Raw genomic sequence first — 26,131 nt, 5'->3', positions numbered from 1 at the left:
TGCTTTTAAGCAGCGAAAACGCTCTTTTAATAAAATAAATTTGCGTTCAAAACCGCTTGCACTTTGTGGATACGTTTAATCAGACTGCTCTCCTTCTGAATTGTGGACTTTTTTCGTTGGTTTACCGTTTGCTTTTTCACGTTTATGTTGCAAGTAAAGTGTTTAAATCCTTGGATTTAGTGTTTGTGCTACTTGTTTTGTGGATATGCAAAAGGTCCATCAGGGCTGGACTGGAGTATGAGTTTTATGTCAGACACAATTTGTCTCTCAATATCCTGTGGAAGACTGAGTATAGAGAGAGGCTTTTAAGGTAATCTGTATAGGATAATGTGGTAATACTCGAGTTTCTTGATGGGAAACCTCTGTGGGCATTCCAACTGTTGCATATGCCTGGTAAGGTACATGCTGAAAGCAGGCATTGTACTCAATGATGGGTCTCATAAGAGAAGTGGTACTATAACTTCCTTGGAACTGGATGCCACAGCCTTACTTATAAGGTGGCGGACATAGAATGATTTTCTTACTACCTTGTCTACATGCTGGCCAAAGGCTAGATTACAATCTACTTGTTCTCAGTTGGGTGGACTTTTCCCCAAAAGGTACTATAATACACTTGTCGGCATTGAGTTTTAATCTGTGACTTTGGCACCAGTCATTGTCATGGGGATTAATTTATGCAATCTCCCAATTTGGAGTCATTTGCAAACTTGCGTGAGCCAGAAGTCCTTGGTATTAACCTTGAACTCTGATGCCAAACAAGACTGGTCCCATCACAGAGTCCTGAGGTACTTCACTGGTGACCAATCTTTTGGTGGAGGTGGCCTTACTAATCCTGACTTCTTGGATATCTTCTGTGGGCCAAGCAGGAAATCCAGTGAATTATATAGGGATTTAAGCCTAGTTCCGAGAGATTGCCAACAATACTTGAGTAAGGTATTGTAGCAAATGCCTTAATCAGATCTAATTAGGCAGTACGCACTGTTTTCCCCACATCCGTTGCCTTGGTTATGCTCTCAAAGTCATCTACCAGGTTAAGTAGGCATGACCTTCCTTTGACCAAACCAAACTGGTATGGGTCTAACATCTGTAGGTTGCCAGAGTCTTTGATAATAATTTCCATGATGATTCAATCCATGGCTTTGCATATTAGACTAGTCACACCTGAAGTTTCTAAGGTCAGTTGATGGTCCACCCTTATGACGTGATAATAGTTGTAATTCTCCATTCATGCGGTACATACCTGTTTTGAGGCTGTGGTTGAAAAGTGACTTAAGTGGTCACTACTACAACACATACCATTCATCAGCAAATAAAACCAGACTCAGATATTCAAACTCATACACAGTGCATTTCCAGGGGAATGAAAATCAGCATAAGGGTAGAAAAGCATTCTATTCCTCATAATAAACTGCTTGTCACCATAATTGATTAACTAAAATTTGACCTACACATCCAACAATGCATATATATATACATACATATATATATATATATATATATATATATATATATATATATATATATATAAAACACCAGAAACTTGCCTACTTTACAGAAATCTGAAATTCCCAACACCAGTCACTCCTCCTACCTTGTTTACTTTATACTGCCCCTATCCTTACTAACAATCAATCTACTCTTTTGTCCAAACTTGACCAAACATACAACAAAATAGCCAGATTCGCCACAAATCTTCTTTACAACTCTCACCACTGTTTCGCCCTAAAGAAGCTTCAATGGCCTGAATAATTTCAATTACTACTTCAACTACAGATCATACATTCTGTTCTCTACAATCCCTCTTTCTCCGCCCTTCCCTCTCTAACCTTGTATTGGACTACACCCCCCCCCCCAGACATCTCCACTCAACTGACAGACATCTTCTTGACCTCTACAACCCCAACAAGAGCATTCAAAACACAAACAAAACTGACATGCCACCACAGGACTTCTCGTTTCTTACTTTTAAAACAAATAACTTTAATAAAATAAAAGTTAAAATCACAAACTCTTAAGAAAAACACAAGGATTAGCGCTTTCGGCCATAGCCTTCTTCAGATCCCAGATGAAATGTCAAGCACATCCATTTTTGTGTGTGTTTTGGAATTTCCTGTTACTCAGACTGCCTTTAGTAACGCCTCAAGTTTTTTATCTCTCCAACAAGAACATTGGGAAGTCCCTTTATAAATACTCTGTAGCACGTTTGGAACTCACTCCCCCCAACATAAGACACATCTCAACATCAGGTTAAGAGAGATTTAAAACACTATCTTCTAAATACTTGGTCCTGCCCATGCCAAGCTCCCACTTGACATCTCTGAAGTCTTTACCTCCCCTCTATTTACCTCCCTCCTCTTCAAATCTATTAGAATTATTTCCGCCTATTTCTCCTACTCTTACTCATTTCTCTCCTTTACTATCTGACATGTAATACAATGTTTTTACATTTCTGGCATCATACGGATGGAACCTTTAGTTTCAAAATCATACTCTCACTACTGTTACCACTGTTATATCTTTTTCCCGGTGATACATTTGATATATAAAACGTATTTTTACCTTTTATTACATAGTACATTATTGTAATGGGAAGTGCCCATGTAACATTTAAGGTATTGTGCTTTTGTACCTAGACTGGCACTTGTCTACTCAGGTTTTTGGGAATTGTACTCTGTACCATAATGTGATTGCATTTTTATTGTATGTAGATTGGAGCTTTTCTCCTCGGGTCTGCACTGAAAATGGGCCTTTGGCTCAGTTGGATCAACCCGGTTAACAAATGTCAAATAAAATAAATATTAATCCTGGTAGCAAAAGGGCGCCTAAACAAATTCTCCATCTGTGTCTTCTGTTTAATAAAATCGTTTGCCATTACTCAGGCCCAACATTAGTTAAGCTAAACAATGTTTGAACATAAAATCAGCATTACGGCATTTCACAGTATGCTTATAAAAATCATTGGTATTGTTTTAGCATCTAATGTCACTCAAATGTGTCAATATATTTACTTTAAGTATTCTACAGGTTTTGCAAACAAAAATCTTCACAGAAGCATACATTAAAATAGATACATCACACACATTACAAGTAATTAGCTGCCAAATTCCACAAATTTTAATAGTATTAGATGGTGTGAAATTCTTATTGTTGACCATACAGCTCCAAATGGAACAAGTCCCATACATGGAACTACCAATCTAACTTTTGTCTGATGAGTATTCTGGATAAATTTCTTATGCATGTTCAAGTGTCTAAAACTTGGCCTAATGTTTTACCCCTTCTAAGTCATCTTACACTTATCACAAAACGTAGTAACTGTGCCAAATGTAGTTTTATTTTTATCTGCATTTTGGTTACCAAGGTAGAATCCTTTCCAATGTGGACAATGTTCTACTACTTAATATTTCTGATAGCATCATCATTACCAGCAAAAGCAGTCAAAAAAGGTAGCTCAGAGTTTATCTTAAGCACCAGGACTTTGTAACCTAAAATACTATCAACTACTTTGGTCTGCCCATTTTTTAGAATGATTATAGAGTGCATTATACCCTCTGAGTAAACCCATGGGCCAACCCAGCCAGAGTATTATAGGTTCATAAGAGATTAGTTAACTAACAGCTTAACAACTCTTACAAGCCTAGCCAATATAACTCAATTTTACCCAATATATGTCCCCTTAGCCTTAATTTGCCTACTGTGCAACTCTGATTAAGTCACCTGAGCAGATGGTGCTTTAGGTCTAGTCTGAAAAAGGTTCATGCAGATCAGTGCTCTTGTTTATATACACAGATACATATAAACTTAAAATGTACTGATTTTAATCTACAATGTAACACAAATATTAGACTGTAATTGTGACTTCACACTATTCTTTCTTTACAGCAAATGGTACAGAATGTTCAGGTGAGAATGGTTCCATTAAGCATCAGGACGATGGAGAAGTGTGCACATCCACAATTTACATAGACATTTCAGTTTAAGGGAACAAATGTGCCAGCTTTTTCAAGAAAATCATTATGCATCATTAACACTTTTTAGTTGCAATTTTATTTATCATTTGACAACATAGCTCCTTAATGTGTCACAAGTGTTTGATGCACACTTCCTTACCAATCGATATTAAGCAGCACATGAAAGGGCAGTATATAACAAAAAAATGACAAGACTGTTTTAAGATGCATTAGAGTTTAAACATTAACCACCATTTTACTACGTGTTAAACATATCTTCACATTTCTGGGTTTACAGCAGTGCATTGGTGAACTTTATTACTTGAAAGCTCTTAGCTTGCTGGTCCAATCCTAGTGGAGGTGTTCTCTGTGTTTAGTGTCCAAGTCCTCCTTCCCTGTGCTCACCAATATTTTTGCTGTGTGTTCCTATTTCTTCCCACATCCCAAAGACAGAAAAGTTAATGATCACCAGTTTAACTGGTTTGTAGAAATGCAAGTATTAATAAAAAGCATATGAAGAACATAAGACTGCATAAATGTTACATATAAGGCAACTGTCAATTTCCTGGCTCTACAGCTGTCCTTTATGTATTACAGCCAACCAGATGTGATTCAGAGACTATAGTTGACAGAAAGCTCATCTTTCTGCAGGCCCAGTTTGAGATGTGTCAATTTTTGTAAAGTGCTTCAAGAATGCACAGTACCATTATGGCAACATGACAGTCACCTGAAGCACAACAAATGAAGATGAAGCAATTTAATTTTAGTTATGCACAACTGAAGTAGTCTACTGTCTACTCCATGGTTTTCTTTTAGTGAATGAGTAAACATTTTTGTAACTGTACCTTCAGACATTTCATTCCTCATTTATTAACAACTTGCCTTCTGGCCTTTTCTCAACTGAACAATCATGTATGCTGGCTATCCTTCTCCTTGAATCCTGGAAACACTTGACTACCCTTCAGAAAAACTGCAAGCAGCTTCACAAAGCTTTGCAACTGGGTCCAAAGAAACAAACGACTCAAAAACACCTTAAAATTTAGCATTACTCTTTCTGGAAAGCACTTAAAGCTTCCAAAAGGCCCGGCACACATGATGCAACTAATAAAAATGGCAGATGCTTGTCAGCTGAAACAGAACAGACGTCCTTAGGATTACTCTTAGACTTGTCTCTCTTTCTCAAAACATACTAACAATTATCAACACAATTCTGGAATAGCTTAAACTATGCTATAAAGATCCTCACCTTACATTCACTGCTCATCTGGTCATAGCTAAGAATGCACCAATTCCAAAAACTGAACAATGTTTTCCCACTAACCACCTGCACTATAACGGCAACACGAAAAAAGTCAAACTGCAATAATAAAATCTGCAGATTTGCTTTACTCGCAGATCAACTAACCCATCACTGACAAGTTTCTACATATAATGTATTAAATGGTACCGGTTAATAACAGAGCAACTCTACTACTCTCCACACAGATCTACAAAATTAAGCTAAGACGCTGCCTTCATTAAGATGAAAACTAAAAATCAGACAACACAACAATACATTGAGACTAAAAATCAGGCAACCCAACTACACCTTACGAGATGTACATTAGGAGAACCTTATCCTCATCTGACCTAAATTCAAAACAAAAGGACATTCTCAAAGATGACACCAGCAATTTAGAATCAGACAAGACTGTCACAGAAATATTTAAATGCAACCTAAAACACTTTTGGAAAAAAAATCAGCTAGGTCCTGCTATAAAGAAAAGGGCAAGGAACAACCTTACTTCAGCAGTGGCTTTCTACACAGTCTTTATCCCCTGCCTCTACAATGGTAAATGTGTTGCCTTAATGTGCATTTGTTAAATGAATACTTGTATCATAATTGCTTCTTTCTCAGCAAATAATTCTCATTGCAAAAGTTTTTTTTTTCAAATTTATTGTAAATATTGTTTCAAACTATTACACAATCATATAATTTTCTTTATTCAAACCTTCTTGTGATAGTCCCTGTAATAACTATAATAGCTTCTATGTAAATAGTTGATGTGATGCTCACACTGTATTCACTGGTGAAAGACAAGTATGCCAACGCACAGACTGGCTAGAGCTAGTAGTCTAAAGGAAGTCTTGTGCCTTGCTGCTGGGTTGGGTCTGAAAATGGTCCATGTAGATCTGAGATTGACCCTATCAAATTAAAACAAGACAGCTAAAGAGAAACAGATTATAGATAGATGTTTTATATTGAGATAACATGATATTTAATGCCCAGCATGGATTTGGAATGGAAGGTGGAAGAGAAGATTTAATACTGGTACTGTCTCAAAGAAGATTGGATCGGTGGCATTTCCTCAGATTGCATTGTGATTGGTACTTTGCCTTTGTTTATTTTATTAGATTTATTTAATTGGGCAAGTGGGCTGGTCCATGGATCCTTTTTGCCACATCTAAGTCCAAAAAAAAGGCAGTACAATGTTGAAAATAAACATTAGGCATCCCTTTCAGTACACATGAAAAGAATCCCCTGGATATTTACAGAGTGAGAAGTTTTAAACCTCAACTACTATGAGCAAGACATTTCAAAACTTATGGAAAATCTAACCAGAATTGACAGGAAGAATATAAATGCAAACATATTTCAGAATATATTTTTACATATTTATATATATATAAGGCAGGGTATACAGAATAAATGTAACAGACCTAATGAATGGATTTAAGCAAATGGAACAACAGAGAAAAGCTACCTAGCAAAGTAGCTATGTAAAAATGGTCTACAATTAGACAGAAGTTCTAAAACAAATATTTGTTAGACTCCTTTAGATATTTTAACTTGCTTATGAAATTAGTGTAGTCTTTCATTCCTGATGTCCACAACTGGTTTAACTGTAAATTGTAATTTTTCAAATTCTTGTTTCTCCTATTAATTGAAAAAAAGACATCTGTGCAGGGTCAAGAATTATTTGCAATTTGTTTCTAAGATAAGGATTTTACATTAAAGTTATGTTTTGTTGGCAGGGGACAGTAAATTCTGTGCAGTACAATAAAAGTTAGCTTTGAAGAAAGAAGCGCTACATAATGACGCAACCAGAGGTCAACTATTTTATGCAAATTTATGCACAGGTAGTTAGTACAACATGCTAGCATACATTTTACCAATAGCAAACTTAGAGAAGCTTTGTGGTTTCCTCATGTGCAGGCGATCTACAGTAATGAGCACAACAGAGCCTGCTATTTTCTCCAAAACCTGTAGTATTTGTTTTGTACTGGCCTGAGTTCTTTTGATTACCAGTCTGACATGTAGACGAATATCGTGCACTCTTTTGTGAGAAAGTCTTGCTATGAGCGTGGTTGTATTTATTTTTGCTCCTATAAAGATTAAATTTTGAGATGGCTCTACAGCAGATTTGCCAATTTACAGTAATTCCATGTTCCTTTTTATGTGATCGAAACCTTACGTTATCAAACACCTAAAGGTCAATCACTAAATGTCGAAGTCTGAAAACTGCGAACGGCCACACAGGGAAACAAGTCATTTGGCTGTTACACGGATTTTGTTCTTTCTCTGCTGTACAGTGATCTCATAGTTGGTATATTCAGTTACAGGGGTGTGGGAGGCACAGCCCCCCCCTCTCCAATTCATTTCCGTTTTTTCTTTAATTTGGCCAACGGCATTGTTTCCCTATGTGGAAACAGCCATTTTTGATGTTAAGGGTTCGATATTTCATGATCGACTTTTAGGTGTTCGATATTTTAAGGTTCCGATCACTTAATATAGACCCGTAATTCCCAGGGAGGAGCAAAGCTGAAATGTATAGTACCTGGTTTGCAGCAGTAGATGCCTGATCGGGCCATTTATAAGCCAGTCATCAAAATACGGAAACACCCGGAATCCTCGGCATCTCAGGTGAGCCTCCACTACTGCCATGCATTTGGTGAACACACTGTGGGCTGTAGTGAGACCAAATGGCAGAGTTCGAAACTGGAACTGACTGGCTCCTAGCTGGAAGTGCAAAAACCTTCTGGATCACCTTTCCATCAGAATGGTAGTATGCATCCTGAAGGTCTACAGATCACATCCAATTGTCTCTTTCCAAGAATTGAAGCATCAGCGGCAGTGTCACCATGTGGAACTTGGTTTTCTACACCAATTTGTTTAGTGTGCTGAGATCCAATAGTGGTCTCCAGTCCCATGTTTTATATGGAACTAAAAAGAATCTCGAGTAAGTTATGGATTCTTTCTAGTCTGCGGGGACTTCTTGGATGACTTTTTCTAAGCAACTTTTGAATTTCTAACATCGCTTGTTCCTTTTGACTGAGTGGAATGTCTGGAACAGATTTGTTTACTGGACTGGGAAAAGAGAAGGGAATGATATAGCCCCTGGATATTTTGTCCTGCACCCATTTGTCATCTGCAATTTTTTTTTCCAGGTTTCGAGGTGCAGTGACAATCGTCCCCCAAACTGCCTTCAGAGACTAGCAGTCAGGGACTTCTTCAGGAATGCTGAAAGGATCTGCCAAAGAAAAATTTACTGGCACCCTGATTTTGCAGACCGCCTCTGTCACGAGGGCAGCATCTTCCATTATTATTTCCTCCTCTGCCCCTGGGGGAACTATCCACCCTGTGTGCCCTGGCAAGAACTTTGATATTTTCTGAACCACATCTTCCCACTACCCTCTGATCTTTTGAATATGGTCTGGTGGTTGTGGAAAAATGCACCCCAACAGCAAACATCTTACCCTCCTGCTCACACCGGGTTAGCATTTTTCTGACTTTGGGCACAGAGAGAGAGGAGTCATCGAAGGGAGCATTAATAAAGGAAGACTTAAAGGGCTCCACAAAGTCGCAAAGGCACATAGAGGCCTGCCTCCTAATTAAGATGCCTGAACCTGCCTCCCAACTTGCTCCATCTGCTGCACATGAGAGGGGTCTCATGTACAAGTTGACCACCGAGTTGACGGTAGTGAGCTGTGCGTTGAGCTCATCAGTTGCCGCATCAGCTACCGCTCCCTGAAGGGAGTCTGATAGCTTTTAGCTGGTCCCTCTGAAGTCTGGTAAAGTTAGAGAGAAAGTTCAGCAATCAAAGTAAAACCCACTGATGAGAAGATGCGCTTCCCATACCTATCCATGGTCCTGGAATCCTTATTAGGAGGATGGAAAGAGGAACTGGTCTCAAAGTTCCTTTTTTGTGCAGCCGCCACAACCACAGCATCCATTGCTGCTCCCTTGGTGAGGACATCTTGGTCTTTGGGAACTGTAATGCAATTGTTTGGCCTCCTAGGAGTGGGTTCTATTGAATCTGAGGTTTCCCAAGCCTTCCAAGAGATTAACTGAATAAGCTTCTTGGAAGGCGGTGTCACCTAGGAGGTTGAAGGGCGAGATCCGAAGGCCTTCAGGTATACTGACCCCTCGGCCAAAGGAGGGGAGGATGGCCCGTCGCCTGTTTCAAGATTTCCAGGATATCTCCAAAGCTGACAAGTAACAGACTCTTCTGGGGAGTCAAAGACGCTTCCACTTGCATGGCCTCTTCTGAGGGACTTCCTCAGTGGGGCATTCTGGTGAAGTTTCAGAAGGGGGGGTGGGAGTCCTCTGGGGAACAACCTGAGGCCTTGGATCCGTGCAGTCCTTGTGGATGGAGATGATGAGGTAAAGACATCTGTGCCATCGATGGAGGAAGTTTCCGAAGGAGGCTGTGCCTGAGATGGAGGAGCAGTCATCGCCCCCCTCACAACTTCGAAGGCAGACTGTCCCTGCTTCAATGAACTCCCCATACCAGACAATAGAGATCTTGGGGCTGAAAGACCTTGGCGCAGGAGACGGAAGCTCTGAAAAAGAGGTAGGAGTCAAACCCATCCGCACCAAGGCCCTCAGAGACAGTGTTGGACTTGAGGCGATCCGAATCGGCTTCGATGACCCAACAGGTGAATGTCAAGTCCCAAAGTTCTCCAGCTCAGACTGGTTGGAGACGCATGGGGCGGACATTGGGTCAGAGAAGCTGACAGGTCCCGAACTCGATACACACCAGCTGGATGTCAGAGTCTTCCAGTTCTGAAACCAAGGGAAGGATCAGAGGAGAAGTAGGCGTCACAAGAGAAGTACGAGTCTGATCAGACTCCTTTGGGTTCGGATCCAAAAGACGCTTGGCCAAGGCAGGTGTCTTGAGAAACAACTGCATCACCCTATCCACATCTTCATTCGAGAGGCCCAGAGCAGACCTTGCAGACAATATTGTGGATCTGGTAAGAAAATGTGATAGGAGCCAGGACAAGATTGGCTCCGATGGCGATACTTCATGGGCAATGGGGTCTTCGGAGCAGATTCTGTGGAGGATTTTGGATCTGAAACCTTTGACTGATACGATGAAGTTCCAGGTTCTGTAGAAGTTGTCTGCTCCATAGGTGCTGTCGGAGCAGACATGTTCGGTTGCTTAGTCCTCTGCTCCAACAAGGTTTTTGGAGCCAGGGACCACTTCCCTGATCTCTCACACTTTTCTGATTTAGGAGAAGCGGGATAGGAAGAAATAGCTTCAGAGAAAGGGGTTTTAATTAACCTCTTCAAAATCAATTTTGTTTTGCGTTGCAAAAGCACCCTTTGATTAATGGCATGGCATATGGCACATGATTCTTGTAAATAGAGGCCCCAAACAGTATACACACAATGTGTGCAAGTCACTGAGAGGCATCTTCTTGAATTGTTTAAATCCCAATGGCTTGCCTTCCTTTTGGGATATATCTGAAGGTAGCCTAGACGACACTAGAGAAAAAAATTCCAATCCAGAAAAACACCACAAATGAGAGTTCTAAAGAAAAACAGAACTATCTTATTGATATATATATATGTATGTATGTATATATTTATTTATATATATATATATATATATATATATATATATATATATATATAAATATATATATATATATATATGTGTGTGTGTCTACTTCATAACAGTGAAATTTCATAATACTGAATTTCATAACATTGAGACCAAAACATCTAAATCCCAAAACACTGAAAAGCCAAAACATTGAAAACTCAGAACACTGAAAGTGTGCTTCATAACACTGAAACTACAATGCGCATGTAAATACCATCCTCTCCACCTACACCACTACCAAACTAACAGACACACTTTTGACTACGTTTGTGCGGGGGGGGGGGAGCCCCCCTGCACCTCCCACACACCCCGTAAATTAAATATATCAACTCCAAGATCGCACTGCAGTGGAAAAAAGTTAAATTCCGAACCTCAGAAATGTAGTAGAAAGTGTGTTTGTTAGTTAAGTGGTGTTGTATGGGGAGGGGATCTTATTTACTTGTGCAATGCAGTTTGTAATGTTATGAAGCACACTTTCAATCTTCTGTGTTATGGTCTCAATGTTATGAAACTCAACGTTACGAAATTTCACTGTTATGAAGTAGACACACACACACACACACACCCAGAAAAACAAGGAAAAAGGAGAAAAAAAAGGGGAAAAGTCCTCTAACTTAAACAGAATTTAGTGGTTGAAGAGACTGTGGTTAACTGCTCTCTAACTAAAAACGAGCAGTAACCAGAAAGGGAAGGAAAGGGATTTAGTCCCAAACAATTACTAAAACACCTGAGGGAAGGGAAAGGAAAGAAGACACCCTCTAACTAAAACAGGTGCAAGTTAGACATCCATAAACTAAAAACATAGGCTAATGAGAGGAACTACTAACTAGGGAACTATCAGGAACAAGTACACAGAAAACAACAACGGGGAAGTTAGCAAATCTAAAGTTACTAATTAACTAGAAGAATAAAGTAAATAAATATACAAAGAACTTACCCCAGAGCTTGCATAAAGAACCTTCTCGCAGCACGGCAAACGAGATCTGAGGAAGTTAGGGAACTGCATTATTGGTAGGGAAGGAGGCCCATGAGCTTTGCTGAAGACCTTGAGCTATAGGAAAGGCCGAAACGGATCTGACACATCGGATGCGACCCATCAGTGAGAATAAAGGCGAGACTGATGAAGTACAGTTGGTGTACACTTACCATAAATGTAGATGTTCATGTGTATTCACTGTTGCAGTCATCACACTTAGGTTATCTTGCCAGGGGTAGCCCTCAGTCATCCCGAATACCGGAGGCTTAGTATTTCTGTGTCAGTTGCTGCTGTTCCAAGACTGACGTCAGGTAGTCAGTGGTATAAAATCAGACAGACAAAGCAATTACATCATTTTTTCTTGCCCCAACTGTCAGAAGCCTCCAAATAGGGAGCTAGGTTATGGTGGAAAAATACGACCAGTAGAAAGTATATACCAAAAATTCCCTGTAAGGAGAGAGGAAGAGAGAGAGAGAGACAAGGGGGATGGAGGATGGGAAACTAGGACTGCAACAGTGAATACACTTGAACATCTAGATTTATGGTAAGTGTACACAACTGTACTATGTACTTCGTGTTTCACTGTTGCAGTTATCACACTTGGGTTGATTCCCAAAGCTGAAGGAAAGGGTGGAGGCAGTCAGAAAGACTGGGGGCTGGCTAGGAGGTCCTGCAAGACTGCGGTGGCAAAGCCTGCCCTGGATTTGAAGATAGGCAGGTGGTAATGCTTGAAGGTATGAACAGAAGTCCGTGTTGCAGCCCCCAGGATGTCTCTGGTGGGGACACCTCTGAGAAAAGCTGCAGTGGTAGAGGTTGCCCTGGTGGTATGCGCCCTGATCCCCTTTGGGGGCGGTTTCCCATGCGGTTTGTAGCAGAAACTGATGGTGTGCTATCCATTTGGAGACTGTTTGTTTGGATATGGCCTTGCGCTTTGCCCCTGCTGCGAAGCTGACTAGCAATTGATCAGTTTTTCCTGAAAGATTTAGTCCTATCCAGACAAAATCTGAGCTGGCTGTGCACCTCTAGTGAGTGCAGAATCCTTTCCCCCTTGTTTTGTGGGTTAGGGAAAAAGGTGGGCAAATGAATGGATTGGTTGAGAGCCACAATGGACACCGCTTTAGGCATGAAGGATGGATTAGTCTTGAGGGAAACTGTGTCAGCATGGAAAATGATGAAGGGCTCTACAACCATGAGTGCTTGTAGCTCTGAATCTCTTATAGCTGAAGTGATGGCCAGAAACAAGGTTGTTTTCCAAGAGAGGAATTTTAACTCTGCTGAATCTGTAGGTTCAAAAGGGGGTAAGGTGAGCTTTTCCAACACACAATTAAGGTCCCAAGCTGGGGTGGGATCTATTCTGGGTGGCCTTAAGTTGTCAGCCCCTCTTAGGAACTGTTGGATGGGAGGGTGTGAAGAGAGATGGCTCTGTGCTGTAATGAGCAGAGATGGCACAGGCATGAATTTTAATAGAAGAGAAGGACAGGCCCCTGTGTAGTAGGTCTGCTAGGTAATTCAGGATGAGAGGAAGGGAGAGCTTTGCTGTTTCAGCTCCCTTGGCCTGGATCCAGGTGCAAAACCTTTTCCACTTGTCAGCATAGGATATTCTAGTGCTGGGGCGTCTGGCCTCACGTACAACATCCAGGACTTGTTTGCTTAGGTTGGCAACTTGAGGAGAGGTCAGGGAATAAGCCAGGCTGCCAGGTTCAGGGTCTACAATTGTGGATGCATGAATTCTCCATTCTTCTGGGTCAAGTGTGTTGGAATCTGAGGTAAGTGCCATGGTGGCAGGGGTGACCGGCTGCGCAGCAGTGGGTACCAGTGCTGGCATCGCCAGTCTGAAGCAATCAAGTTTGCCCTTGGTTTTTCCTCCCTTACTTTGAGCAGTACCCTTGAAATGCGTGGTAGAGGGGGAAATGCACAGATCGAGAAGGATAGAGCATCCACTTTCCAGGCTTTGCTGTGAGGTTCTCTGATGCAGAATTTGCTGAGCTGATGATTGCAGTGGGAGGCAAAGAGGTTCACCTTCAGGGTGCCCCATTTCTCGGTTACAAGGTTGAAGGTTCTGTTGTCTAGCTGCCACTCATGTAGGTCTAGCAGATTCCGGCTTAAGTTGTCTGCTAGAGAGTTTAGGGAACCTAGCAGGAATTGTGCTAGCAGGTGTATCTGCATGGCTGAGGCCATGTGCCAAAGGGTCATGGCGAGCCTGCAGAGAGGATAAGAGTGAGTCCATCCCCACTTGTTAATATACCACATCACTGTTGTGTTTTCTGTTTTGATCACTAGAGGCCCCGGGGAGAGTAGGGGTCTGAAAGCTGTCAGGGCATGCTGAAAAGCTGGCATCTCTTTTTGGTTTATGTGCAGATGTATTTAATTTGGGCTCCAATGGCCCTGAATGCACCTGCCGTCCAGGTGTGCACCCCAGGCATAGTCTGATGCTTCTGTGGTGAGGGTCTGGGTGGCATGGGGTTGTGAGAAGGGAAGTCCCTTGTTGTGGTTGCATGCTGCTGCCCACCAAAGAAAATCTTTCCTTAGACAGGGAATCATAGGTATGATAGCTTCCAGATCTTGAGAGTGTTGACACCAAAGGCTTTTTAGGTACCACTGTAGTTTCCTCATATGCAGTCTGGCATATGGAATGAGTAGAATGCAGGAGGCCATGAACCCTAGAGCTTGCAGGATTTTCCTTGTGGATAACTGGGTTCTGGTGGTTAGATGAGAGAAACAGCCTGTCAGGCAGGCTTGTTTTTCTGGAGTAAGAAATGCCATCTAGGATGCTGTGTCCAGGCTTGCTCCCAGGAATACAATTTTTTATGTGGGGACTAGTATTGATTTCTATTCGTTGATAGTATACCCTGGGGAGGTCAGTAGGTCCTTTACACAGGTCAGGTGCTGTAACAGCTTTTCCTGACTGTCTGCCTGAATCAGGCAATCATCTAAGTAGGGGGTAAATTTGATTATTTCTTTGTCTGCATAAAGCAATGGCTGGAGCCAGGCATTTTGTAAAAACTCTGGGAGCAGTGGATAAGCCAAAGGGAAGCACAGAGAAATTAAAGTGCACAGATCCTGCCCTAAAACGTAGATATTTCCTGCAAGATTGACCCATTGAAGGCGAGATGCCGAGGTACCAGGTCTTGAAAATATAAGGAGAATTGCTGCTATTTACTGGCTGTTTGGTGTGTTTTTTATTTCCTGCAAGATTCTCTGCTTGGAATGTGTAGGTAGGCCTCTTTTAGGTCTAGGGTGGTTAAATAAGCATTCTTGGAAAGCATAGGAAGAAGCTGCTGGAGGGTGAGCATTCTGAATTTTATCATCACTAGAAATGTGTTTAGAATGGCTAGATAGAGGACTGGGCACCAGGTGCCCTCTTTTCTGGGTACCAGGAAGAGTCTGGAATAGAAACCTTGTCCTATCTGGTCTGCAGGAACATGCTGTAATGCCCTCATGGAGAGCAGGGAAAGGACTTCCTTTCTGGCCTCTGCCCACTGGTTTGGAGGAAGCCGTGGGAACCCTTCTGGGGTTGGCAGAGTGTGGAAATAAAATTTGTATCCCTGGGACACTATGTTGAGGACCCATCGGTCGTTGGTAATAGAGGCCCAACTGTTTGCATGGAAGGAGAGTTTTCCTCCTAGGGGCACAAGCAGGTGGGTAGAGGTAAGGGGTGGAGGTGTGAAGTCATTGCGAGTTATTACCATAAGGGGATGGCTTAGCACTCCCTGTTTTTGAAGTGGAGGAACTCCACCGCTTAGATCTCTGCATTCCCTGGGACTGCTGTCTGGGGTGTCTCCTTCCCCTGGGTCTGGGTTGAGCTGGCCTGGAGGAGGCTGGAAAGGACCAGTGCTTGGAGGGGCAACGCCTACTGAACCTTGAAGGATGGACCTGTAAAAAGTCTTTAACTGTCTTTATAGATTTAGCTTTTTCTTCCATCTTTTTAAAGACCTCTTCCGCCTTGGTGCCAAACAAATTGTCTTTGTTCAATGGTGCACCCAATAATTTTGATTTGACATGGTCTGGCAAGGTCTGTTCCTTAAGCCAAGCATGCCTTCTAAGGACAGAACCAGTGACTGCTGCCCTGCAAGACGCTTCTAGGGCATCAAAGCCACACTCCAACGTGTGCTTAGTAACTTGGCTTGCAGAATGCATGAGCTCTTGTAATTCTTTATTTTCTGCACAAGCAAGAAAAGAAGACATTTTTTTGTTTGAGGAGTTCCATGGTATGCTGCTATTTCAGCATGTGGAACTGACAATTTAGTGCTCTAATAGCAAGAGTTGCAGAGGTGTATACTTTTTTACCCCATCTGTCTAAAGCTCGGGAATCCCTGTCTGAGGGGGTGGGATTCTTAGCTGAGGTTGCTTTAATTCCTTTTGGTCCTTGGGAGATGACCTCTGGGTCAGCAGTAGGATTTTTGAAAAGGAATTTGAAACAGTCAGGAACTCTGTAGTACCTGTCAGATTTCCTGGGAGCAGGAGTCAAACGGGATTCCATAAAATCATCATCCACAACATCCAGGACAGGAGGAATGGCTAAAGGTCTGTGCTGTGGTAAATCTAAGAATTCCCCGAGTCTCTTTTTTGAATGAGGACAGTCCTGACATTCACACTGGAAATGCTCCCTTAAAGTATGTAGAGCTTCAAATGAAAAATCCTTGGAGGAGAGGCAGAAGAAATGTATTCCGCTGCATTAGAAACCTCATAAGCAGAAAGCGGTTGCATGTCTTCATATTCAGAAACCTCAGAGTCATCAGGCTCCTGTTCAGATAAAACTACTGGGGACAAGTCTCTTTCTTTTGGAAGGGGTAGCCTGGCTTCCTCTAATAAGCATAAGGTTTTCCACCATTTTAAGCATTTGAGATTGAGGCATGGAAGCAGGTGCCTGAGCTTGGGTCATTGTTTTTTTAGGCGTAGTCCGTACCCTTAGGCCTTAGAAACTCGATAGTTTTAGAAAGAACTGAAGACGCGAAAGAAGTCGGTTTGTGTCGAATATCATGCATATTAATGCAAAGAACTTCCTTGGAAGCCAGTGCCTGCTCAGCGGCTCCAGACCCATCCAAGGTAGAGACATCCACAGGATCCATAGTCGAAGAAGAGTCTCACGGCATAACGGACTCCGAACGGGTCTCTGTAGCAGCCTGCGATTCCACATAAGTTGGCATTAGGGGCTGCGAAAGTGCCTCACTGAGGAAAAGAGAACTGACAACTAGCTTAATGGCAACATCATTGGCAGTTTTGGACCTGTACGGTCTTGTCTCTGTCTTTATCCTTACGGTTTTTCAGAAGACTGGTAGATGGATGGGCTTACCAAAGCCAAATTGGAATACGAGGACTGAGCAAAAATATTTAGCTACAATAAGGGCCTGACGACGTAAAGTTCTGACGTTGAACAAAGCACAAAAGCGACAGCAAGGGACGTCGTGGTCTGAGCCTAAATAGGTGATGCAGTAAGAATGGAAATCTCAGTGTGGTATTTGCTTTCCACAGGCGAGACAATTGTTAACTTTTTCTGACATCGGTTAGAGCAAGAAAAAAGGATCCCCAATGGGGTACTTGGCTTTAGAAGACTTCAACTTCGATTCGGAAATGAAAAGTCAGGTAGCGGCCGACCGTCACTCGTATGAACTGTGTCTGCTTCGGGACCCTCGGCAAGGGAGACTAGTGTAATGGCATCGGCTGCCTGATTTTATACCACTGACGACCTGATGTCAGTCCTGGAGTGACAGCAACCAACGCAGAAATACTAAGCCTCTGGTATTCGGGACGACTGAGGGCTACCCCTGGCAGGATAACCCAAGCGTGATGACTGCAACAGTGAAACAGAAAGAACATCACCGCAATTCATTAACTCAAGACAAATAAGCAATTATCTGCTCAATCTACAGTTGATCATGCCTGATGTATATAGTAGCAAACAAGATACGAGGAAAGCAGGAAGTGTTATTGGACAGGGGAGGAGTCTGAACTGTGGGGAACATGGCTGTCTGCCGTATTAGCACCTTGAAGTGTATAAACAGGATATTTCAAGATCTGCTGAACTTTCAAACAACTTTTAAAACGGAAAGAAATAAAGGATAATGCTGGTGGCACCTAATGTAGGAGGAGGTTAAAGGTGTGCAAGGTTTACAGCTAAAAATGATATGTACCTCACACTGTGTACAAGATATGCAATTCTTTGAGATTACCTTTTCTCTGTTGTGTTACCTGACAAACATGTTGGCTAACAGCTTCCCTTAGTGGGTCCCATTGCCTGTACACATCATTTTGGGAAGGAAATGTTGGGATCAGGCCGTAGCTGTAACACAGACCAACTTGTCAAAGCACAAGCTCATCAAGCTGAACCTGCTAACAGGACTTAACTCCTACAAATTCCACCATATCATTATACACTGGCAAAACCTCAACAGGTAGTAAAAACAAACAATAAGCATTTTTGCAGGGCAGCTTGTCCTCCAGCACCCCTATTTGGAGAGGAACAGTTCAAACAATATACACAAAGCATTAACTTTCAGCTATGAAAGTACTCCCCCTTATAAGTCATATTGCACGCAACACTCTTGATGAAGTATTTGACTGTAGACTTCATTGTTTAGCAATTTAAGTCCCATGCAAACAACTATTTGCTAGACTGGAAAAACTACAATTCACTTGCCTGGATACTCCTGCTTTAGGTTTGGGAAGTTGAGATTGGCATACAGGACAGGTGAAATTGTGGATAACTGGCCCAATTCTTCATCTTTTTCCCATCGTTGAAGGTTTCTCTGGTTATATGTAAGACCCTCTGTCTCCCCTTCTGCTGTTGGGGTAGTTGGTGTGGAAGGAGTTGCAGGTGTAGATGGTGTAGCCCAAGGGCTGTCAGAATCACAGTGCTCTGGACTAAAGAAGCCTCCTCTGTCCCTGGGAATACAAAAAAATGATTACAGTCTAAACAAGATCGCCTTTAACAGAAACATGCTAAAGATGAAATTAAGCAGTTAAACAAAGTTTCACAAAATTTAAGCCCTCGACAGAATTAAATCATACGTACACATACAGATTCTCATTATCACGGCTGGCTCAAAAAAAAAAAAAAAAAGTCCATTCGCCTCCTGCAGCTAGCACAGTCTATGCAGTTGCCAAACCCCCTTTCCAAACATTTCATTATCAAATGCAGATATACTTAAACAGATTTTCTTTAACTATTACATTACACTTCTTCCAAAGAGGCACTTACAGGGCATATTACTCTTCTGATACTTCTCAGTGTCAATCCTGAATTCCTCAGTCTTCTGCTGCTATCCAAGCCTGTCCTCTCTCCCTGACTAGTCTTCCCCCAACTGTGTATCAGGCAGCAAGTCCACACAAAACTCATTCAATTCTCCCGAGAAATGTACATGTGGTTAATACTTTGTCTTTCCTGATATTCCACATTCTTTAGTCCCGCTTAACATTTTTATTAGCCACAGTGAACAATAAACCTGGTGATGTCAATTTCTCCAATATGGCCTCCATAAAACAATATTCCAATTAAGGCTTCATTAACCACACACTACCATAATGGAATGAGGATATCTGAAGTCCTATCTCACAATGCATACACTTTAGCATAAGGCTGGCACCAGCACCCAGATCTTTTTCCAATCTCTGTTCACTACATAATGCTCCATTTCCAGTATGCAAGCTGTTTCTCTACTTCTCTTGCTAAAGAGAAAAACTATGCTGAATACTGGCTGCATAGCCATGTGTTCACACGAGTCATTTTGGAAGCTAGATTTTCCAAATACTAAAGTCTGCTTGCATCTCTCTATCATCAGTCAATAAGATGAATGTGTATGCTTTTACCCAAATCTGAAGCTCAAATTTGTTGAAAAAGGCAAAACAAATCAAACATGAAGCACTGCAAAGACCAGTGTTTTCTTGTTACAGTTAACCCCCTAACTACCCACTGTCAATAGGACAGCAAATTGCCTACTTACCTCAGTAATCTGATTCTTCTCCATACCTAAGATATGAGTACTCACCATATCAAGTGTTGTACAAGAAAGCACTCTGCAGTCCTATTCTGAGAAAATGACTCTGCAATAAAATTCCTGTAACATGTTCTCTCTACCTCATACACTCAAGGTCAAATCACATGTCCCTCCCACCAGCTTATGACAAAGTTTTGGTCTGGGACAGTAGGGTGCGTCAAGCTCTTGCACTCCCCTTTAAACACTACAGTACCACCCAAGCACATCTGAAAACCAAATAAGCAGAAAAATGCATTAAATTGCTTAAGTCCATTCAAATAGGGACTGCAGGAGGGTAATAAGAACCCACTGCAGTAGCCCACCTCACAGATTAGAAGATACTTTGAGTACTAGAGGCATAACTATTAGGAAGAACCTCAAACAAAATAATCCCATGGAGACAGGAAATGCAGGAAGACCCATAAAACAAGGGCTCAGAAATCTAAGTCCTGAAGTACATAGGTGCCAAAAGAAGCCATCCTCCTCATGAAAATCTGTATAAAAGTGCCTTTGGCACAAATGAGATCACAGGATACAGAGTACTGAAACAAACCTGAGGTGATGGGGAACATCAAGGGTATAAAGATCTCTAGCATCAGGACAATGCATAGAATGACTGGACTGGTTTGAGTTCTGACAGTCATCTTGGAGGAAATGTCACAATATTAAAAGGCATCTGCTCCTGTGAAAGATTTAAAGGTTTCTTACAATTAAGAGCAGACAAAATTCAGAGCTTACAGACTGGAATAATGGTCAACAAATACAGTACCCTCCAACAAACTAACTTTAGTGTTGCAAAACGCCAGTCACTCAAAAGGGTGGGTACTCTGGCCAGTTATAAACTTCAGGTTTAGAGGAGAAGGAGGATTCTGCAGTGGAGGCAGAAGTTTTTTTGTTGTGTTTTTGGGAAGATTTGTTAACCAAGTTAGCCCACGGGACACAAGTGCCCCTTTTCCTTGGGGATGTGGGAGCACTGTCTGCTTAAGTGAGCTGCTCAAAGTCGCACAGTATGCATTTGAAGGTGGGAGGAGGAAGCAGTTCATTAACAGCTTAGAGATGTAATCCTATGCATGGATTACTACACTAAACACTTCTAAGGAAATGTTGGCTTCTGCTGAGCCAAAACCCACAAGCTTATGATACACTGCAAAATGAAAACATACATACCGAAATCCTTAATTTTAGTAAGTGATCTGGCCATCAAGGATCCCTTTCAGGCCCACAATGGCATAATCCAGGCCACAAGAGCAACAGTAAAGGTAATATATGTATATATCTATATCTCTAGATATATCTCTCTCTCTCTCTCTATACATATAATATATATATATATGTATATATATATATATATATATATATATATATATATATATATATATATATATATATAAATAAAAAAACAGCCACTGGGGATGCACAAGCCAGTGCATTTCTTTGTGCCGGTCCCAAGCCCGGATAAATGGGGAGGGTTGCGTCAGGAAGGGCACCCGGCGTAAAACCTCTGCCACATTACTTATGTGGAGAACATTTCATATTTCCATACCGGATTGGTCGAAGCCCGGGTTAACGACGACTGCCACCAGTTCTGTTAGCCAACAGGGTGCTGGTGGAAATTGGGCTACTGTTGGCCAAAGGAGAAGAGGAGGGGGAAGGCATGCCCGAAGGCAGGAAGAGAGGAGGAAGGTTAGGAATGTAGTAGTGAGGGAAGGAACTTTGAATGCTGGCAGTACGACTAGTATAGGCAGAGAGCTAGCTGATATGATGGAGAGAAGGAAGGTTGATATATTGTGCGTACAAGAGATCAGATGGAAGGGAAGTAAGGCCAGGTGTATAAGAGGTGGGTTAAAATCGTTCTATCATGGTGTGGATGGCAGGAGAAATAGGGTAGGGGTTATCCTAAAGAACAGTATGCCAAGAGTGTTTTGGAAGTGAAGAGAGTGTCTGATACAGTGATGTTTATGAAGCTTGAAATTGATGGTGTAATGATGAATGTTGTTAGTGCATATGCTCCACAAGTTGGGTGTGCGATGGGTGAGAAAGAAACATTTTGGAGTGAGTTGGATTAAGTGGTGGTGAGTGTACCCAAGGGTGAGAGACTAGTGATTGGAGCGGACCTCAATGGGCATGCTGGTGTAGTGAACAGAGGGGATGAGGAAGTGATGGGTAGGTATGGTGTTAAGGAGAGGAATGCAGAAGGTCAGATGATTGTGGATTTTGAAAAAATGATGGACATGGCTGTGGTGAATATGTATTTTAAGAAGAGGGAGGAGCATAGGGTGACGTACAAGAGTGGAGGAAGACGCACACAGGTGGATTATATCCTATGTAGGAGGGCCAGTCTGAAGGAGATTGGAGACTGTAAAGTGATGACAGGGGAAAGTGTAGTTAAGCAGCATGAATTGCTGGGCTGTAGGATGACGTTGGTGATCAAAAAGAGGAGGAGGAGTGTGAAAGCAGTGACAAGGATTAAATGGTGGAAGTTAAAAAAAGGCTGATCGTGAGGTGGAGTTCAGGGAAGAGTTAAGACGGGCACCGGGAGGCAGTGAAGAGTTACCGAATAGCTGGGTAACTATAGCAGAGCTAGTAAGGGAGACTGCTAGAAAGGTACTTGGTGTGACATCTGGACAGAGGAAGGTAGACAAGGAGACCTGATGGTGGAATGAAGAAGTACAGGAGAGTATACAAAGGAAGAGGCTGGCATACAAGAGAGTATACAAAGGAAGAGGCTGGCAAAGAAGAAGTGGGATTGTCAAAGAGATGAAGAAAGTAGACATGAGTATAAGGAGATGAGACACATGGCAAAGAGAGAGGTGGCAAAGGATAAGGATAAGGAATATGGAGAGTTGTATGAGAGATTGGACACTAAAGAGGTAGAAAAGGACCTGTACCGATTGGCTAGACAGAGGGACAGAGCTGGGAAAGATGTGCAGCAGGTAAGGGTGATAAAGGATAGTGAGGGAAACTTTCTCACAAGTGAGGAGAGTGTGTTGAGTAGATGGAAAGAGTACTTTGAAGGGCTGATGAATGAAGAGAATGAGAGAGAAAGAAGGTTGGATGATGTGGGGATAGTGAATCAGGAAGTGAAACAGATTAGCAAGGAGGAAGTAAGGTAAGCTATGAAGATGATGACGAATGGAAAGGCTGTTGGCCCAGATGACATACCAGTGGAAGCATGGAGGTGCTTAGGTGAAATGGCAGTGGAATTTTTAACCAGATTGTTTAATGAAATTTTGGGAAGTCAGAGGATGCCTGAGGAGTGGAGAAAAAGTGTTTTGGTACCTATATTTAAGAATAAGGGTGATGTGGAGAGCTGCAGTAACTACAAAGGGATAAAATTGATCAGTCACAGCTTGAAGTTATGGGAAAGAGTAGTGGAAGCTAGGTTAAGAAGGGAGGTGATAATTAGTGATCAGCAGTATGGTTTCATGCCAGGAAAGAGCACTACAGATGCAATATTTGCTCTGAGAGTGTTGTTGGAGGAATACAGAGAAGGTCATGAGGAGTTGCATTGTGTCTTTGTGGACTTAGAGAAAGCATATGACAGGGTGCCTAGAGAGGAGTTGTGGTATTGTATAAGGAAGTCGGGAGTGGCAGAGAAGTATGTAAGAGTGGTACAGGATATGTACGAGGGTAGTGTGACATTGGTGAGGTCTGCGGTGGGAGTGACAGATACGTTTAAGGTGGAGGTGGGATTACATCAAGGATCAGATCTGAGCCCTTTCTTACTTGTAGTGGTGATGGACAGGTAGACAGATGAGATCAGACAGGAGGCTCCGTGGACTATGATGTTTGCAGATGACATTGTGATATGTAGTGAGAGTAGGGACCAGGTTGAGGAGACCCTGGAGAGGTGGAGATGTGCTTTAGAGAGGAGAGGAATGAAGGTCAGCAGGGCTAAAACAGAATATATGTGTGTAAATGTGAGGGAGGGTAGAGGAATGGTGAGGATGCAGGGAGTAGAGTTGATAAAGGTGGATGAGTTTAAGTACTTGGGATCAACAGTTCAGAGTAATGGTGAGTGTGGAAGAGAGGTGAAGAAGAGAGTACAGGCAGGGTTGAATGGGTGGAGAAGTGTGTCAGGAGTGATTTGTGACAGATGGGTACCAGTAAGAGTGAAAGGGAAGGTCTACAAGAGGATAGTGAGACCAGCTATGTTATATGGGTTGGAGACAGTGGCATTGACGAAAAGGCAGGAGTCAGAGCTGGATGTGGCAGAGTTATAAGATTTGCACTGGGTGTGACTAGGATGGACAGGATTAGGAATCAGTATATTAGAGGGTCAACGCAGGTTGGACAGTTTGGAGACAAAGCAAGAGAGGCGAGATTGCGCTGGTTTGGAAATGTGCTGAGGAGGGATGTTGGGTATATTGGGAAAAGGATGCTAATGATGGCTGCCAGGTAAGAGGAAAAAAGGAAGGCCTAAGATAAGTTTTTTGGATGTGGTGAGAGAGGACATGCAGGCAGCTGGAGTGAAAGAGCATGATGCAGAGGACAGGAAGAAATGGAAACAGAAGATCCGCTGTGGCGACCCTTAACGGGAACAGCTGAAAGAAGATGATGACATACATACATATATATATATATATATATATATATATATATATATATATATATATATATGTAGATATATAGAGATATATAGATATATATATACAGATATAGATATAGATATATATATATATAGATAAATATATATAGACATATACAGATAGATATATATAAAAAATTTATATATGAAAACTTTAGACCAGGCAATCAACCAGCATGATTTTGGGAAGTAGGACGACTCCTGATACTGACTGAGGGATTTTGTCATATGCTTTATAATCTTATCGTTAAATCTAGCACAAAAAGCAAAAAGGACAGTTTGGCAGATCATACTCATGGTACCCTCTGGTAGTCAAGCAAGCCACAGACTGCTGCACAGCAGACATCCCAAGACTAAGTACTGCAACAATTACTATGAAGAACATTTATGTTTCCATGTGTGTGTGTGTGTGTGTGTGTGTGTGTGTGTGTGGGGGGGTACTTGATGAGAGGACCTCCTACAGAAGATGGCTAAAATTGCTACTGATGGGAGACTGATAGCACATTTACTTATGTGGAAATGTGAACAGTTAACAGAATTGCTCGAGGCCATGGGACAACACCAAACTAGCAATGCCTCTTTACTCAGAGTAGATGAGTGTGCTAGCCTTATCACATACCTCATCATGCTCTTGCTTTCTGACCAAATTAGTTAAGATACACTCCCACAGTCCCTTCCACAGCAAGGGAAGGGCAGGAAGCACTGCCCTCAATTCAAGAAGGTTTATGCATACTCCCCTTTCCTGGGTAAGTCACTTGCCAAGCATCTGGGAAGAACTACGCAGACATTCCTACACAGTTAAAAAAAAGTCATAGGAGTCTGCAAAAGCTGGGATGGAAGAAAAGTACTGCTGTACTGAGACTGGTGATGACAATTCAACACTGCACTGCCCAGTGACCAGGATGAGGGCCGACACCCACAAAGTCTGCAAGAACACACTGGTAATGCAGTGAAAAACACTGCACTATCCAAGCACCACCATCCAGAGGCGTGGAAATAGGACAGTTAATACAGTACCTATTATATGGCACAAGAAGTACACACAGCATGGTTTGTGGTAGCACCAATCTTTACATTCTCAGTCAGAATATTAAAGCTAAATCCCCCTGGCTATCTATGTGGGTAAGATTAAAAAACACTAAAAAGCATAAACTTATTTCTCAATGAAGAAAACTTACTCTGCTGGGACAAGAGAAACTCACTTCATGGTGATCTTCGTGACCTGTACTCAGGATGATAAAAGGGTTATGACATTTGTGACCTGTCAACAGGGATATGAATATGTTGAGAGGAAAGGGAATACTAGCAGGCCCTTCTGCAAAATCACAATGTAAGGATCTAGGGTGAACTCTCCAGGCACATAATAAAAAGCAAATCTCACCCATAGTTAATCAGAACAAACATGTATGAAGACCTCAGATGCAGATGGGTTAAAAAAGGCATCCACTGACACAATTCAGATGTCCTGGAACATGAGGGACAGGAACTCCTAGAAAGTCACGATTAGGAAATAACACATACTCCAATCAACTGAGCTAACTTAAGGCCACTTACAAAGATAGCCAACCAAGGTAATATTCCGATTACCAAAAAAAAAAAAAAAAAAAACACAGAAAACACTGATACATCTGGTCATTCATTTAAACTGTAAACATTATAAATATTGTATAACTTAAAGAAAATTAGTTATACAACACACACAGAAAAAAAGTCAAAAATACTTCACTGTGTAAACACTTTAAAGTGAGGTATTAAGGCTATGAGCTTCATTC

The 26,131-nt window shown here is 41.8% G+C and overlaps 1 protein-coding gene across 1 annotated transcript in view; it reads right to left on the bottom strand.

Annotated features, from left to right (window-relative positions):
- The window catches only part of KMT2D (lysine methyltransferase 2D), a 3,358,270-nt gene that overhangs the window by 878,466 nt on the left and 2,453,673 nt on the right, over positions 1–26,131 (bottom strand). The window contains exon 28 of the mRNA XM_044082193.1: positions 18,436–18,680. Within this exon, the coding sequence (XP_043938128.1) occupies positions 18,436–18,680 (245 nt within the window). The remainder of the gene's footprint in view (positions 1–18,435; positions 18,681–26,131) is intronic.

The sequence above is a fragment of the Protopterus annectens genome, chromosome 9.part0, assembly GCF_019279795.1.
Source record: "Protopterus annectens isolate FY-2018-M chromosome 9.part0, PAN1.0, whole genome shotgun sequence".
Taxonomy (NCBI): Eukaryota; Metazoa; Chordata; order Ceratodontiformes; family Protopteridae; genus Protopterus; species Protopterus annectens.
The sequence above is the reverse complement of the archived record's forward strand: the minus strand, read 5'-3'. Positions and strand labels throughout refer to the sequence as shown.